This window comes from Somniosus microcephalus, chromosome 26 (genome assembly GCF_052327205.1).
Source record: "Somniosus microcephalus isolate GS21.2 chromosome 26, FLI_Smic_1.0, whole genome shotgun sequence".
Lineage (NCBI taxonomy): Eukaryota > Metazoa > Chordata > Chondrichthyes > Squaliformes > Somniosidae > Somniosus > Somniosus microcephalus.
Genome location: NC_141012.1, coordinates 31,981,847 through 31,998,474, shown reverse-complemented (window position 1 = coordinate 31,998,474; position 16,628 = coordinate 31,981,847). Strand labels below are relative to the sequence as shown.

At 43.5% G+C, this 16,628-nt stretch overlaps 1 protein-coding gene across 2 annotated transcripts in view; it reads right to left on the bottom strand.

Annotated features, from left to right (window-relative positions):
* jhy (junctional cadherin complex regulator) overlaps positions 1-16,628 on the bottom strand; it is a 120,358-nt gene that overhangs the window by 85,631 nt on the left and 18,099 nt on the right. For both annotated transcript variants that reach the window (XM_085968045.1, XM_085968044.1), the window contains exon 3: positions 3,548-4,625. In XM_085968045.1, coding sequence (XP_085824171.1) covers positions 3,548-4,625 — 1,078 coding nt within the window. The remainder of the gene's footprint in view (positions 1-3,547; positions 4,626-16,628) is intronic.

Below are 16,628 nucleotides of genomic sequence, written 5' to 3'. Positions count from 1 at the left end.
TAATTAATCCCTTTGTCCTCCTTTGCTGAATCCTAAACTGCTCCCAATCCTCAGGTTTGCTGCTTTTTCTGGCCAATTTATATATCCTCTCCTTGGATCTTATGCTATCCCTAATTTCCCTTGTTAGCCACGGTTGAGTCACCTTTTTTGTTTTATTTTTATGCCAAACAGGGATGAACATGAGCTGCAGAGTTGGCTGAGAATGTCTTTTAGGCATCTAAGTTGGCGCTGGCTGGTTCTTGAGACAAATGCAAGTAAGAGACCGTGGCATAACGACAGCATAATGATGTGTCTAAATGGAGTGTCCTGTAATGGGCCTCGTGTGTAGTCTCTTGTGTAGACTCCAAGCACTGAAAGTGCTTAAATGCCGCACTGTGGCACATTAAGCACATCGGGCATGGTGAAGGCCTCAGTGTTCCTGTGCTGTGTAGCTTTGGGTGCTTGATATTGCAATAATGGCCCTTAATTTGCGCTCAGCGAGCGGTGAAGAAAAGGCGTTCGCTGCTGGCCCCCGAAGTAAGCTTCGCACAAGGATCTTGTGATCTCTGTGTCGAGAAGTTAGGTTTTCTGACGTGCAATTCAAATCAACGCAGTATAGTGGGAATCCCATAGTGCGAGCTGCTGTGACGTCAATAAGCTGTCTAAACAGCCAATCAAAATGCAGAATTTTCACAGACAGCCAATCAGGAAGTGAGGTAAGCTCTTAAAATCCTAACTTTTTAAAATGTTACAGAGAGCAAACCAAATATTGGGGCTCTCATGGGGAAAAGGCAAACCTGAAATAAAGATAAACAAACTTTAAAATTAAACATTTTTTTTTTAAAGTTTCTAAACATTTTTAATTTTAAATAGATAAATTTGACACTGCACAAAATTAAAATTAGTTTTTCAGGGTCATAAACGTTGTTTAGCAGTCAATGCACTGTTAAAACCCCAGTTACACCTAATGCCTTGGGAACTTTTAATGGGTATTTAACAGTGTAATTACCGCGAAAGAGCCGAAGTTTTCGTCAGTTTTCCTGATTTGAGCGATTTCACTGATTGCCGGCTCTGTGGTGGCCGGGGCGGGGGCGGGGGGGGGTGACACACCACAGCCTGTGGAGGAGCAGTGAATTGGTACGCGCTAAATCCTGAAAGTGCGGTTAGTTTCAAAGGCACAATGACAGCGAACACTGCCAGTTCACTCTCACCAGGACCACAAATTCCAGGCCGTTGTCTCCCAATTGTTCAACTACTTAGAGATCATTCTCCAAAGCTCCACTGAACAAAATTCCACTGAAATTAATGGAAAAGCAGTTGGCAGAACATCAGCATTGTAAATTGTAGCATACCATGCTCTTTGCGACAATGTCCATGCAGCATTGAAAGGATACAAGGAAAGGGACGTGACAGAGAATTTAGACTTCCTGAATGTGTTCCTGGTGTTGTCAATCAAGACCCATACTGAAAGAGTTATTCACAAAAATATCAATAGGTTTCTGATATTATACATGTGGTACAAGAGAGGGCCGAATTTACCATAAACTTTCACATTACAGAAAGCATATGCAATATTCAGTTTCAGCATATTGTTGAGAAATTCTCTTGGCAATGCAACTTTTGGGGAAAGAAAGGGAATCTATTAAAGATGCTTTCAGATACATCTTGCCGCAGAGTTAGAGTGGCACTTCTCGGATCTGGATGTGGGTCACCTGCCCACCATTTCAGGGAGAATACAATTTGGTTTTGGAGAACCTAAAGATATGGAGGACATTTTTTTAAAGATAAAGAAATAGAGAAAAATAATCCAAAACAGAAACAAGAAATACATTTTAAAAAGTCACTGAAACAGAAGAGAGGCAATAAAGTTTAGTAAAAGAGAGATAGTTGGAGAGAACAATCATGAAGGCAGAATCCAATAGATGAAGTAAGAGAGAGGAATAGTGCAAATGAAGAAGCATGGAAAAGGAATAGAAAGGGGAAAGAATAAACACACAGTGGAAGAAATGTGAAGATACAACAGCTAACATTAAAAATGGGATAAGAAACTCAGAATATTTTTAAAAGGTAACATTAAAGTGTAAGTAAATATTTTCATTGTGAAGTTTTTGCTTAGTTTAAAAAAGACTAGATGTAACCTACCAATTACAGGAAACTCTTGTTTAAACGGCACCTAAATATCTGGAATTCTCTATTAACCGGCAAAATTCTCACTCCGAAAACAACACCTCAATAACCGGAAATGTTGCCGAGTCCGAGTCTCCCGCGGTGGCCGAGTTAGTCAGTGGGGGTAGTTCTTAAAACTGCCACTACTTGGCTTCTTGGCGCTGTCGGAAGTCCGAACACCTCAATAACAGGAGTCTGACTCTCCCGCGCTGCCGGTAGTCTCTTCCGATCCACCATTTTTCTGTGTGTCTCCTGCGCTGCCGGTAGTCTCTCCCCGTGCATTTGTTGAAGTGCATGATCCTGATGACCCAGCTGGCATGGATATTCCTGATGAACCAGCTGACTTGGAATAAGTGTACAGTCAACTACAGTACTGTATACAGTCATTTACTGTATAAGTTTTGTTTTACTGTTAAGTAATTAAAGAGTTATGGATTACCCTCAACTGGCAGTACTGTACTTAATCAAGCATCTTCCAGCATCCATTTAACACAACATTCTGTAGGTGAGTACCCAATTACTGTATACAGCAAATTTCTTGATTTTTAATTTTTGTTTGTTAAAAATAGCCTCGGTAGATAACCCGCTCCGTCATCCGGAATTTTTAATCAACCGGCACCATCCCGGTCCCGTCGGTGCCGGATACCAAAGAGTTTCCTGTAGAAGAAAGCTTACATTTACCTCCTCACTGTCAGGTCCTGGAGTCACAGCATCTTGCCTCTTAAAACTAGAAAGCAGTTGCTCAACTGACTTCAGTAGCAGGTTGAGTTACCATCGCCTGAATGTTGGACCGGACATCCTGGGTTTTGTGTGGATCGTCAGTAAATGTCTTAAACGAAAAACAGACTCCAAAGTCTGTTTTTAACATCAAACTCGTTTTCCCATTTATTTCTGTGCCTTATGATATATGGTTATTAAGATTAATACATTTTTAAAAGAATAATCCAGTTAGCAAAATAAGAAGCCACAAACCCACTCTCTGCCCCATTCTGGATTTAGATTTAAAAGGTTGCAACACTAGAAGTGGCTCCACCACTGAGCAGATGTTACTGTTAGTGCGGTCAGTCCTGAGTGACAATCAGAAGGTCGCAGCAAAGTTTTAGCTCAGTAACTAAAACACAGAACAAACATGAAATGAAAGAAGGGAAAAACACAAACTTAGGCAAGAAATTCTGGAACAAAAGCAAATGTAATAAAAACTCTGCCGAGATATACACTAACAAAAGGAAATAAAGATAGTGTTAAACCCCCAACATACGATGGTTTAGTCACCTTATCTTCAGTATAGTCACCAGTTTTCACACACTGATAAGCACTTCAGCACTTAAACTCAGAATGGCTTCTGCCCTCACACAGCAAATTCACTGCAGTCAAAAAGAAAATACTTGACCATCACACCTACCTGCCGCGTACGTTTAGCCTCCTTTTCACTATATAATTGTCGGTATGAGGTTATTTTGTGTGTGCCCAGAGTTTGCTTATTACGTTCCACAATATCGTCCCGCGATCTTACTTTTGTTTGCAATTTCCTGTCACGAGAGATCACAGGGTCCGTGTGGTATTTCACACTATTTATGCTCACGTCGCTACATGTTGACTCACGCTCCCAGTATTGCTGGTATTCTTTCTGATAGTGATCATTCAAATTTTCATAGTTGTCTTCTTCATCGTGACATTTATTTTTCCCATGGTTATCCTGGGGTATGGTTTCTGTGATTTTGTCTGTTCTGGGTTTCCTGTGGTTTTGCAAATCACTCGTATTGTTCTCTTCATAAGATCCGGGAGAATCGAGAGATTCACGATCTTCCTGAGTGCTATCTTCAGCTTTACAATAAGGAGAAGGCGGTCTTTTCCTTTTAGGTTGTTTCACTGCACTGTTACCATTTTCTCTCAAACTAAATCTAACTCCTTGAGATTTATTTGTTGGCCTTTTCTGTTCCAATAAGTCACGGTGTTCATATTTATAATCATTCAACATTTCATAGTCGGCTTCTTCATCATGACATTTATTTTTCCCATAGTTACCCCGAGGTACGGTTTCTGTGATTTTGTCTGTTCTGGGTTTCCTGTGGTTTTGCAAATCACTCTTACTGATCTCATCATAAGATCCGGGAGAATCAAGAGATTCACGATCTTCCTGAGTGCTATCTTCAGATTTACAATAAGGAGAAGGCGGTCTTTTCCTTTTAGGTTGTTTCACTACACTGTTATCATTTTCTCTCAAACTAAATCTAACTCCTTGAGATTTATTTGTTGGCCTTTTCTGTTCCAATAAGTCTCGGTGTTCATATTCACGGGATCTTCCAACATTTTTCTCCAACAGGTCATTCCACTCTTGGAGTGAGTTCTCCAGTGAATCATGAGGGTGCGGGTTGTGTTGTTGATGCGCCTGCTTGGACATAAGAATCTCTGCTCCCACTCTGGTATTCCTCCAATTGGGATTATACCGCAGGCTGGCGTATCGGTCACTGGATTGATATCTGCAAGATTTAAAAAAAAATTCAATTGTAGCATGAAAGATTGTTGACCAAAAAATCTACCGACCATAGAGCACATATACCAGAAACGCTGTTTACGGAGGTCACGGACCATCATCAAAGACCCTACCCACCCCAGCCACAGTCTGTTCACCCTCCTGCCATCTGGGAGACGCTACAGATGCATTCGCACCCGAACGACCAGATTTAGGAAGAGCTTCTTTCCCAGGGCTGTCATCCTACTGAACTCCACAAATAAACTCTAAAGCCTGCACATCTGCCAATGCACTTTATTATGGTTATGTTTATGTTAATGTATTACAAGCCAAATGTATGTTGAACGTTTAAATGTCTTAATCTAAATGTACACACTCGGGAGCCGCAAGCCTACATTTTGTTGTACTGCACTTGTGCACTAACAATGGCAATAAAGTTGATTATGATTATTATGATATAGAAAATATCCTATTAGTTAGTCTATCTCAGTTTATAGCTAATGTGCCCTTACACGTCACATAGTAGGGCAGCGTAGCACCAAATGTGAAATAATCAACGGATTGAGTGGGAAAGCTACTGTACTATCCCATTGCATCACTGTAGGTTCGGGCTGTCATCTATCCTTAAGTTCATGCATGGAACAATGCAGTAAGCTCTTTTCATTGGTAAGAATAGAATGGTGGCACAGGAGAACACCCTTACTTGCGATTTTAAATACTGTTAATTAAAGATAGACTTTGTATTGGAGGCATTTATGCAACAGCTCATATTTGTAAAGCACTCATTATGTGAAATAATGTCTCACAGCATTTCACAACAGGGAAAACTGGACACTGACCACAAAGTGAGGAATTTTGTAGAAAAGGGTGACCCAAATGCACAAAGAGATGATTTTTTAATAGTAAGTGGTTTTGGAAAAAAATTCCGGAGAGCAGTGGCAGAAAGATCTGCATTCGATGGCAGACTAGAGGGGGCAGAGACCAAGCGTGTGGAATTAGTGGCAACCTATTGACTTGGATAGGGAATTCGTTAGGAGACAGAGAGTAGGGATACTGGGTATGTACTCAAATTGGCAGGATGTGACAAGTGGTGTCCCCCAAGGATCTGAACTGGGGCCACAGCTTTTCACTAGATTTATAAATGACTTGGATGAAGGAATAGAGAGCTGTATATCTAAGTTTGCTGATGACACGAAGTTAGATGGCACAGTAAATATTTTAAATGGGAGCAGAAAGTTGCAAAGGGACATTGATAGATTAAGTTAGTGGGCAAAACTGTGGCAGATTGAGTTCAATGTGGGGAAGTGTGAGGTCATCCACTTTGGGCCCAAGAAAGTGTATTTTCTAAATGATGAGAAGCTAGGAACTGTGGAGGAGCGGAGAGATTTAGCGGTCCAAGCACAGAAATCACTAAAAGCTAGTGGACAGGTACAAAAGATAATTAGAAAGGCTAATGGAATGTTGGCCTTTATTTCGAGAGAGATGGAATAAAAGGGGTGGAAGTTATGTTACAGCTGTACAGGGTTCTTGTTAGACCCCAACTGGAGTACTGCATTCAGTTCGAAGCTCGGCACCGGAGGAAGTATATATTGGCCATATATACCAGAATGATACCGGGGCTAAAAAGGTTAAATTATGAGGATGGGTTGCATATTTAGGTTTGTATTCCCTTGAATATAAAGGATTAAGGGGTGATCGAATTGAAGTGTTTAGGATGATTAAAGAATTTGATAAGAGTAGATTGAGAGTAACTATTTACTCTGGTGGGAGAGCCCAGAACAAGGGGGCAGAACTTTAAAATTTGAGCTCGGCAGTTCAGGGATGTCAGGAAGCGCTTCGGCACACAAAAAGTAGAGGAAATCTGGAACCCTCTCCCCCCAAAAAAGCTGTTGAGGCTAGGTCAATGGAAAATTTCAAAATTGAGATTGATAGATTTTTGTTAGGCAAGGGTATTGAGAGTTACGGTAGAGGGCGTTAAGATGCAGATCAGCCATGATCTAACTGAATGGCGGAACAGGCTCAAGGGGCTGAATGGCCTATTCCTGTTCCTATGTTTCCTAGTAATTCAGATTCAGAGGAATGGAGTGTGCAGGCTAGGAAATTGATTCACTAGGGCACGTCTAATCACATTTGATGACAGCATCTAAGAAAATCTTTTTGGGGAAAAAAAAGTGATTGCAACGTTATAACCTAGCACGTCCTTATACTGTACTTAGTAGAGCAATTTAGCAGGAATTGTAGCGCAATGCAAGGGTGGTGTTAGGAGAAGTGGGGGTGACGTCAGTGGAGGACTTTGTGCAGGAGGGGAGTCAGGCTGCAGAGTTCTGGATCAACTCAGCTTTATGTAGGGTGTCAGTGGGGAGGGAGGGCATTTGAGAAATTGATCCTTGAAGTCATCGAGGCATTGATGAGCATTTCAGTAGCTGGCAAGGTTTTTTTTTTATTCATGTGGGCGTCGCTGGCAAGGCCAGCATTTTATTGGCGAGGTACATACTGCTGCTGGTGAAAAACCAAAGTGATGCATGACCACTTCCTCACAGTGCCTTCTTTTGTACTGCTAATGGCCCGTATAAGCAGTTCTGCATTATATTGCAGTCCAGTATTAAACATAGCACGAGTTAGGCACTGCAGACAGCAATAGGTACAAAATCTACCAGTCCCAGACGTACACAGCTTAGGGCTGAACATAGAAACATAGAAGACAGGAGCAGGAGTAGGCCATTCGGCCCCTCGAGCCTGCTCCGCCATTCAATGCGATCATGGCTGATCATCCAAATTCAGTACCCTGTTCCTGCCTTCTCTCCATATCCCTTGATCCCTTTAGTCTTAAGAAATATATCCAACTCCTTCTTGAATATATTTAATGAATTGGCCTCTACTGCCTTCTGTGGTAGAGAATTCCACAGGTTCACCACTCTCTGGGTGAAGAAATTCCTCCTCATCTCTGTCCTAAATGGCTTACCCCTTATCCTTAGACTGTGACCCCTGGTTCTGGACTCCCCGACCATCGGGAACATCCTTCCTGCATCTAGTCTGTCTAGTCCTGTCAGAATTTTATAAGTTTCAATGAGATCCCCTCTCATTCTTCTAAACTCCAGCGAGTACAAGCCCAATCGACCCAATCTCTCCTCATACGACATTCCTGCCATCTGCCATATATTTTTTAATATGAAAAATAATAAAAGCCTTTATCATTAGAGTTTGTCGTGCACTTTGGGTTTATCTGAATCACATGACTGTTAAAAGTTCTGAAATTTCTAGTCTGTGATATAAAAACAGCAAAAATCAAGACCTGAAAATTCTGCTATGCGAATCTGGTGAAACAAATGCTACAAATGAAGTTCGGGTGTCTCCCATTTTTAGAGGCCTTAAACCATTTGAAATAAATGGGCCAGCATCTCTTAAAATAGCAAAGGCAATTCATATACATTTGCTAAGTGTTCAAATGCTAATATTCACAAGTAATTTCAAGGATGAAGAGGGTTTTTCCAAATATATATTCAATAGTAAAATGATAACAATAGGAATGCAGCTATTAAATAGTTGACAAGTATTTAATATTAAAATCAGTATGCTACGCTGAAGGATTTGATTTCAAACTCCTTTGTGGGCTGTAAATCTTATTTAAAAACTTTTGGTTAAATAAGTTCAAATGAACGTTAAATCACAGCAAATTGTATAGCTGTAAACAAACCATCAATTTAAAATAAACGAGCAATAATTGTGAAAGAAAAGCAAATGGAAGCTAAATGTTTAATAACATGTTTCATTTGCATATGCAAAGAGCAATGAGTCCCAATTATTGAAAATGTTAACCTAAGTGCATGGGTTGTAATTATCGGGGAACTGTTCCAATTCAGTCCCTTGGACAGAATGATGCAGTGTTTTCTATTAAATGGATATTTGGTTTTATTTGATGTGATCATGATGAGCACTAATAATGTAGTCCATTAACCTACAGAAATATCATCGCATATGGATTGGAGACCCTCGCAGTAACCCCATTAGTCACCCAGGAATTTGAAGCACTTGCTCAGCATCTGTTGTATGTCCATAAACAAAAGTGTTGGATATCTATTGTCTGCATAACCTTTTATTCGGTTGGGAACAAAAAAATCCACGTTTATTCCATGATAGACCATGAAGGAGCACTTCACACTCGTTTTGTTTCAACACAGCGACTTGGGTCACGCTGAGCAATCTGACCCATTTGGACATCGTGCAGCACAATAGACCTCTTGAGATTCAGATAGCTGAATCATTAGAATCATTTGAAATGATCCATTCTGACACCTAGCTATCTTTCTGAGAAGGGTTTCAAATCCATAAACTACGACTGCAGTGTTAAAGGTTTGCAGCATTTACATTTTGCATACTTTTAATGAATAATTAGTTCAGCTGCTGTGCCGAGCTGTTCTGTCACCTTTCACCGAAGATCTCCCTTTTAACAAGATTCTTTGTATACTTGTGCTTCTGAGCACCTTAATGATATCTTCTTCTTCTGCAGGCCCTCGGAACCGAGGATGACTTGCTTCCACACTAAAAATTAGTTCTCAGGTGACTGATGAGTCCAATGCGGGACCTACAGTCTCTGTCACAGGTGGGGCAGACGGTGGTTGAAGGGGCGGGTGGGTGGGGTGCTTGGGTTGACGTGCGCTCCTTGCGCCTGGCGAAGAGACTCGAGGCGTTCGGCGCCTTCCCGAATGCTTCTCCACCACTTCGTGCGGTCTTGGGAGGAGAAGCATCCGGGAAGGCGCCGAACACCTCGAGTCTCTTCGCCGGGAACAAGCGGAAGCCAAGTGCAACCTTCTGTAGAAAAGGGAGGATTTAGTAAGATTCTTTATGGACGGCATGTTTTAAAATATGCAACAGATCAGCTAACATCTGAAAGAGAAAGACAAGTTAACGGAGACCATCAGAATTCTGATGAAGTTAATAAGTTAATTACCTAAAGAGGAGTGGATGCAACTTTATCAAACTTCATCAAAATTTTGATAAGTCTCATCCAAACCATTAACTTATCTTTCTCTTTCAGATGCTGACTGATCTGTTGCAGATTTCCAAGATTTTTCTGTTTTTATTTCAGAGTTTCAGCATTTCACATTAAATCTTCTCTATTGCAGACCAGGTTGAATATACTTTTAGACCTAGAAACTGTTGTTGGTGCTATTCAGCAGTTAACAGTGAATTACTAAAAGTTTCTGGAAGAAATAGTGTATGCTTGTTAATCACCAATATTGCTGGCTTCTGTTGTACGAGAAAGTTGTGCCCCAGAAAACCCACACGGCAGGCTGACCAACGGAATGGCACAAGCAGAAACAAGGCTGAGCAGCAGTTAACTACATTAAGGAGCTATATTGCTGCAAAATACAGATTTCCAGGGCTCGTAAATACTTTGGTGACCAGGTGCTGGAAGCGCTGATACAGTAAGTAAGGGATATGAGGACAATACTGAGCTGAAGAACAACCTACCCAGAGGTGCCTGGTACAATAAGCTTGGGAACAAAGAACAAACATGGGAATATAGGGGGTGATTTTCTGAGCCCCGAGGAGGCGGTATGGAGGTGGGACTGCTGGGAAAATGGCAGAATTTGGGGGCAAACCCGCCTCCATGCCATCTTCCCAGGAGGCAGGTAGCCGTCCCGTGCTGAGTCCCGTCTCCTTGGAGGCGGGAAGGGATTAAAGCCTATTAACTGCCTGTTAACAGGTAGTTACCAGGCAGAAAATAGGATTATCCTGTTTTTGCCCTCACAAGTGCGGGCTTCCCGATGGCACCAAAACCCGCCAGGGTCACCGAGGCGAGTACTGGGTCTGCGGGGGTCGGAGGGATTCAAAGGTGTGCTGTGAAAGTAAGTGATGGGTGCAAGAGTGGAGAGGTGAGTATCTGAGGTAAGTCCTAAGTGTTTTTAAAAGTGCACTTACCTTTGTTTCTCCCTGCAGGCTTCAGTCAGTTTCTATATGGAGAGTCTCGCACCTCCGTGTTGCAGATGAGAGATGACCGTTGCATTCTCAGATGCAACAAACATCTCAATTCTGTAAAAGAAAGAAGGTTGATGAGGCCTTGTATGCAAGACCTCATCAAACTGCAGAGACTGTCAGTGTTTGACAGCTTCACAGAGCTGTCAAACGATGACAATTCATCTGTCAAAATTTTTTGACAGATGACACGTCATACATTGACGTGCTCTGCAACCGGCTTTCCCTTAATTGGCCTGCTAAACCCGCTGGACGGGCTTAACAAGGTCAATCAAGGGAAAATACCATGGGTTGGCCACAACTCGATGGAGGCGGGACTGAAACCCAACAAGCAGCAGTCCTGCCTCCATTCACAAAATCGCCCCCATAGTCTCCAGTACTCAGTAGACTTGGAGAGATGTGAAGAAAACTGTGGCTGACCTCATGAAATCAGCTAAGGTAAGACCAAATTATGGTTTGGAATGCCAAATACCTTCCCCAAACATACCCTCACAACCTGTAAATCAATCTGTGCTCTACCATTAATAAAAGCTTATGCTGTGCAATACTGCCGTGAGGGAATCATGTCCTAAAGGCTTAGCATGCATGGCCATCATGCATGGCCATACTGCAACAAGTGCAAAATGCAACAAGCAGCTTTATAACTCTAACTGTGGGAATCAAAGAAATCTTAGAGGCTTTAGTTGTTGTTGTTGTTGTAGTAGACCAGAAATCCTCACATTCCAACTTAGCTGAATCGTACACTTTGATTTACCGTCAGACAAAATGGTCTGGAGGATGGATAACTACGTCACTTGCAAAATCTCAAGACTTTTTCTCTGCTTACAGGGCAAGATAGCTCATAATAGAAAAGAGCAGACCAGAACTGGAGGCAGATAAAAGCCTCTGGCTCCATTAGGAGGCCATCCCGCGCATCATAGAGCACACGTGTAGCAAGGGGATACAGGAGAGTGAAGCCAGAAACCTCCCCTGAGCTCATATCTACTGCCATCACGCTCTTCTTATATCTTGTCGCCCTATTCAGTCACATACACTCAACTTCAGGAACATCACACACAATAGGTTGCAATGTTCAGACTGCTAAAAGATTCTTCGTTGAGACAATATTTTGATCGATGCTCCTCTTTTGTTTTTGCAGGCCTGGAAGAACAGTGAAAATGGGAGCCAGTGTCATTGAGCAAGCCAGCACCTCAAAGTGCATGGTGAGGAGACCAAATGCATGTTGATAAAGTGGAACACCTTTCTATTTGTGGACAGCATTGAATAATGGACGAGTGTCCTGTGGCTACATGGGTGCCATCAATCACCCTGGTGGAATTGGGCATCCTTGTTGTGCTGCTGTTGTTGGTCAGTGCGATAAAAGACAAAGGTCTTGGTCCTCCTGAATAAATCATCAAGCACCTCTTTATTATCGCCACAGACAGAAAATTGGCTGATACCATTAGCCTAGAAGGAGCTGAAGGCATAAAGATTGAGGACTATGGTCACCTTGATGGTCACTGGCAGTCCTGTCCCTGTGTACGTGGTTGTTTGTAGGTCTTCTTGAGGCAGATGACTCAGGTTAAAAAAAAGTCAATTACGATTACTTTGTGAAACGTTAAGGCTGTAATTGATGCATTAGCCCCATAATAAGCAATTATGCTGACAACAGTGATCACAAGGTTAACACAAGCTTTCAGTGCAGTAGTATGCAACAGCTTCAATAGTCCTAAAGCAATTTTCAAACAGGTGGAAACGAGGAGGTAAGTAATCATCGTACGCACTCATCACCTTGCTGGCTACGATCGCACATTTTGCCACCAGCAGAATAGTTTACATCAACAACAATTTCCAGACTATGATACTTCATAATGCCTGATAGATTTTTATTTACACTTTGTTTCTCACCTGGTACTGCCTGAGTAACCACTATCCACCATTAAATGTATTCATACACTTTCTGACAGGACAGTGCTTGCAATCAATAAAGAGGATGGGGGAGAAATTGGGTGAGTAGTGCCACTTGTTAGCGCCTAAAGAGGCAGGCAGTGGCTGTAGCGCCACTGGCTACGCCTCCCGCGATATTGAGTTGGGGCGATAATGGTGGCGTTAGCCTTTTGCGCTGCGCCGCCACCGATGACGTCATCGGTGTGCGCCGCGCCCCATTCACGCCCCATTCGCGATATTTGGTAGCGAACAGCACAGTTGCGCCGTTCGCTACCCACGCCCGGCGCAGTTGCGCCGTTCGCTACCCACGCCCGGTTCACGGGGCCTTACTGTGCTGGCAGCGGCGCAAGTTAAGATGGAGGTGCGGGGCGGCTGCCTTTTTTGGCGACCGCCTGCCAGCACCTCCGTCCCCGGCCTCCTAACCCCCCGCGGCATTGCCGGCTGTTTCCCTGAGAGCCCGGCACTTCTCCTTGGTGCCGGGCTCATTTGTCGGCACTCGCGAGCGGGGATCGCGCTGTTGCAGGCACCTCCCCCTTAACAGTGGGAGGAAGGCCTGCAGTACCGCAGCGTGCCATGCCGCAGCGTGTGGCGCTGCGGCACGTTGCGCTGCGATATTCAGTTTCAGCGCCCTAAGAGGGACGGGGAGCGCTTCGAGCCGCGCCCTGTCTCCCTCAAGGGGCAATGAAACTGAATATCTGACGATCGCTGAAGCCTCGAACGCTGCGCTAAATCCTGCACTCAGGCGACTTTTGCGCCACTTTGGCGCACCAACCCAATTTCTAGGCCGATGTGTTTAATTCAATACGTAAAATCTCAAATGATTTTAAAGGCATTCCAGAAAATGGTCCATTGTACCAGTCACTTAATGTGTGTTCCTCTCACCCCTGACAGTTACAAAGTCCATAAACTAAAGCTGCTTATATAATGTGTTTGTGTGGCTCATAGAAACATAGAAGGTAGGAGCAGGAGTAGGCCATTCGGCCCCTCGAGCCTGCTCCGCCATTCAATGAGATCATGGCTGATCATCCAAATTCAGTACCCCGTTCCTGCCTTCTCCCCATATCCCTTGATCCCTTTAGCCTTAAGAAATATATCCAACTCCTTCTTGAATATATTTAATGAATTGGCCTCCACTGCCTTCTGTGGTAGAGAATGCCACAGGTTCACCACTCTCTGGGTGAAGAAATTCCACCTCATCTCTGTCCTAAATGGCTTATCTCTTATCCTTAGACTATGACCCCTGGTTCTGGACTCCCCGGCCATCGGGAACATCCTTCCTGCATCTAGTCTGTCCAGGCCTGACAGAATTTTATAGGTTTCAATGAGATCCCCTCTCAATCTTCTAAACTCCAGTGAGTACAAGCCCAATCGACCCAATCTCTCCTCATACGTCATTCCTGCCATCCCAGGTATCAGCCTGGTGAATCTTCGCTGCACTCCCTCCATGGCAAGAACGTCCTTCCTCAGATAAGGCGACCAAAACTGCACACAATACTCAAGGTGCGGTCTCACCAAGGCCCTGTACAACAGCAGCAAGACATCCTTGTTCCTGTACTCGAACCCTCTCGCTATGAAGGCCTACATACCATTTGCCTTCTTAACCGCCTGCTGCACCTGCATGCTTACCTTTAGCGACTGGTGCACAAGGACACCCAGGTCTCGTTGCACTTCCCCTTCTCCCAATCTATTGCCATTCAAATAATAATCTGCTCATTCCTGACATGCTCATTTCATGCATTTAGAAATAAACACTTACATTTATATAGTGACTCTCATGACCTAAGGATGTCCCATAGCACTTTACAACCAATGAATTACTTTTGAAGTGTAGTCACTGTTGTAGGAAATGTCTTGTGGCAACATCAAAGATAAATTTGCCAGATTTGCTAAGGAACTTCATTACCGCACCAAGATTTTTCCAACTTCAAAATTCCTGGAAGTAAATGTTGGACTCCTGGAAATTGAGATGGTGTCTAATTCTACACTTAACTGTGTACAGTATATTATTTAGCATGGTGATGTCACAATGCTTGCTGTGCTTCCCCATATGTTTATCTTATATTAATGAGCACATTAAAATGTAAATTTATGTTGAAGGAATCTATTTTGTAATATCTGATTAAAAACCAATAAAAGAGGCACAGCTTGCCTTTAACTGTTGCTCACTCTTCTGTAAAGAACAAAGACTAGTCCCACCACCCACTGTGTGAAAGAGGTACTGCACTGCTGTCCAAACAGGACCAGGCTGTGGATATTTAGCACACAGCTCATCACTGTGTACCTGCCTTGTTCAGTATTGCCTTAAATCAAATTATGAGTGAGGCAGTGGGAAGTTGAGACACTGAATGTGATGAGCCTGAAGGTATAAGGGAACAACAGAAGCTGGTAATTAGATGAAGAATAAGCAGATAATGTTGTCATTTTCACCACATCCTTGATTGCAGTCATGATGATTATGAAAGAGTTGAGTGTCTGCGGTTTAACCCCTGGTCTGTGCTTGACTTGCTGATCCCAGCCAGGTCAGGTATGGGGTGATATAATTACCCTAGGTTAGAGTGGGGAAAAAAAAAATCGGCCATGTTTCTGACTGTTAACCAGTGAACCATGGTGAAAAGTTGATGTCTGTGGACAATGGATGAGAACAGGATATGGCTCAGCTGTTAACCTATCATGACTGAATAGCCTGCCGCACGGTGTCTAAATAACAACACGACCGCTTGATTGAGGAACTGAGCGGCTGTATAATACCATAGGATGAATCAGTCAGCATTTTCAGAAGGTAGGAATTTAGTCAAGATTGTGGAGGGGAGAAGAAGCTGAAGAAAAGTAATGGGGCTAAACATCAGCTTCCCAAAAAAGATTATGCCCACAGAAAAAGCAGAAAACTGTTCAGAAAGACTGAAGAAAGTGGCCATTGACGATGACGAGGTGAAAGCTGGGGAACTGTTTCCATACCTGGGAAGATGTACACTGAGCAAAGGAGGATGTAAGAGAAGTGAAAGGATCCATTGTTCTAGACTCTGCGGGCTCGATTTTCCAAGCCCCGAGGAGGTGGGTTTGGAGGCGGGAGTGGTGGGAAAATTGCAGAATTGAGGGGCAGGAACCAATCCCGCCCCCAATCCGCCTCCGTGCCAATGTCCCAGGAGGCGGGTACCCGACTTGTGCTGGGAGCCGCCTCCCCGAGGCGGGAAGGGAATTAGTGCCAATTAACTGCCTGTTAACAGGCAGTTTTTTACCTAATCCCTATTTTTAGCCCTGAAGTGTGGGGTTCCCGACGGCTCCGAACCACGCCAAGTCAGCGAGGAGGACCGTCGGTCTGTAGGGGTTGGAGGGGTCGAGATGTTCGTTGTGCAGGGGAGTGATGTGTGCAGAGGTAAGTGTGTGAGGTAAGTGTAAAGTGTTTTAATAAGTTTTACTTACCTTTACTTTCTCCTGCAGGCTTCCTTCCTTCAGGTCTCGGGAGTCCCTCAGCTCACCGGCACAGAAAGCAGAATGGCCGCTGAACTGTCAAAAGCTGCAGCCTCTGCTTTCTGGTCTGGAGAGATCTCTAACTGAGTCTGAGTAGAAGGACTCAAGTTAGAAGACAGATTGTCAGTGTTTACAGCTTCACAGAGCCGTCAAACGCTGATTTTGCATGTCAAAAGCTCTTGACAGATGAAATGGCAATCACTGACGTCACCAGTAACCAGGTGTCCCTTAATTGGCCTGCTGAGCCCGCTGGTCAATCAAGGGAAAGTAGCGTGGGTTGGCCACAAGTCGATGGAGGCGGGACTACAACCCAAAAAGTGGGAGTCCCGCCTCCAAAAGCTCCCCATTGACAAAAATCGAGCCCTGAGTGTTTTGACAAATTATGGAAACCAATCTGGAGGAGGAGAGATGTGTTATGGGATGTGAAAGGCGTGTATGAGGCCAGTGTCCAATCAACACTCCATATGATGCTGAGTGCTAGAATCCAAAGAAGGCTCAGTAGTGGTGGCCAGAAGTGTTTAGAACACACCCTGTAAGGAAGATATTGGGTACAAGCCCGAAGGATACAGTGACCAAAACTTAAATAATAAGAAAGGGTAACATGTAAAGTACAGAGCATGTTATGGCAAGAGGATAGCTT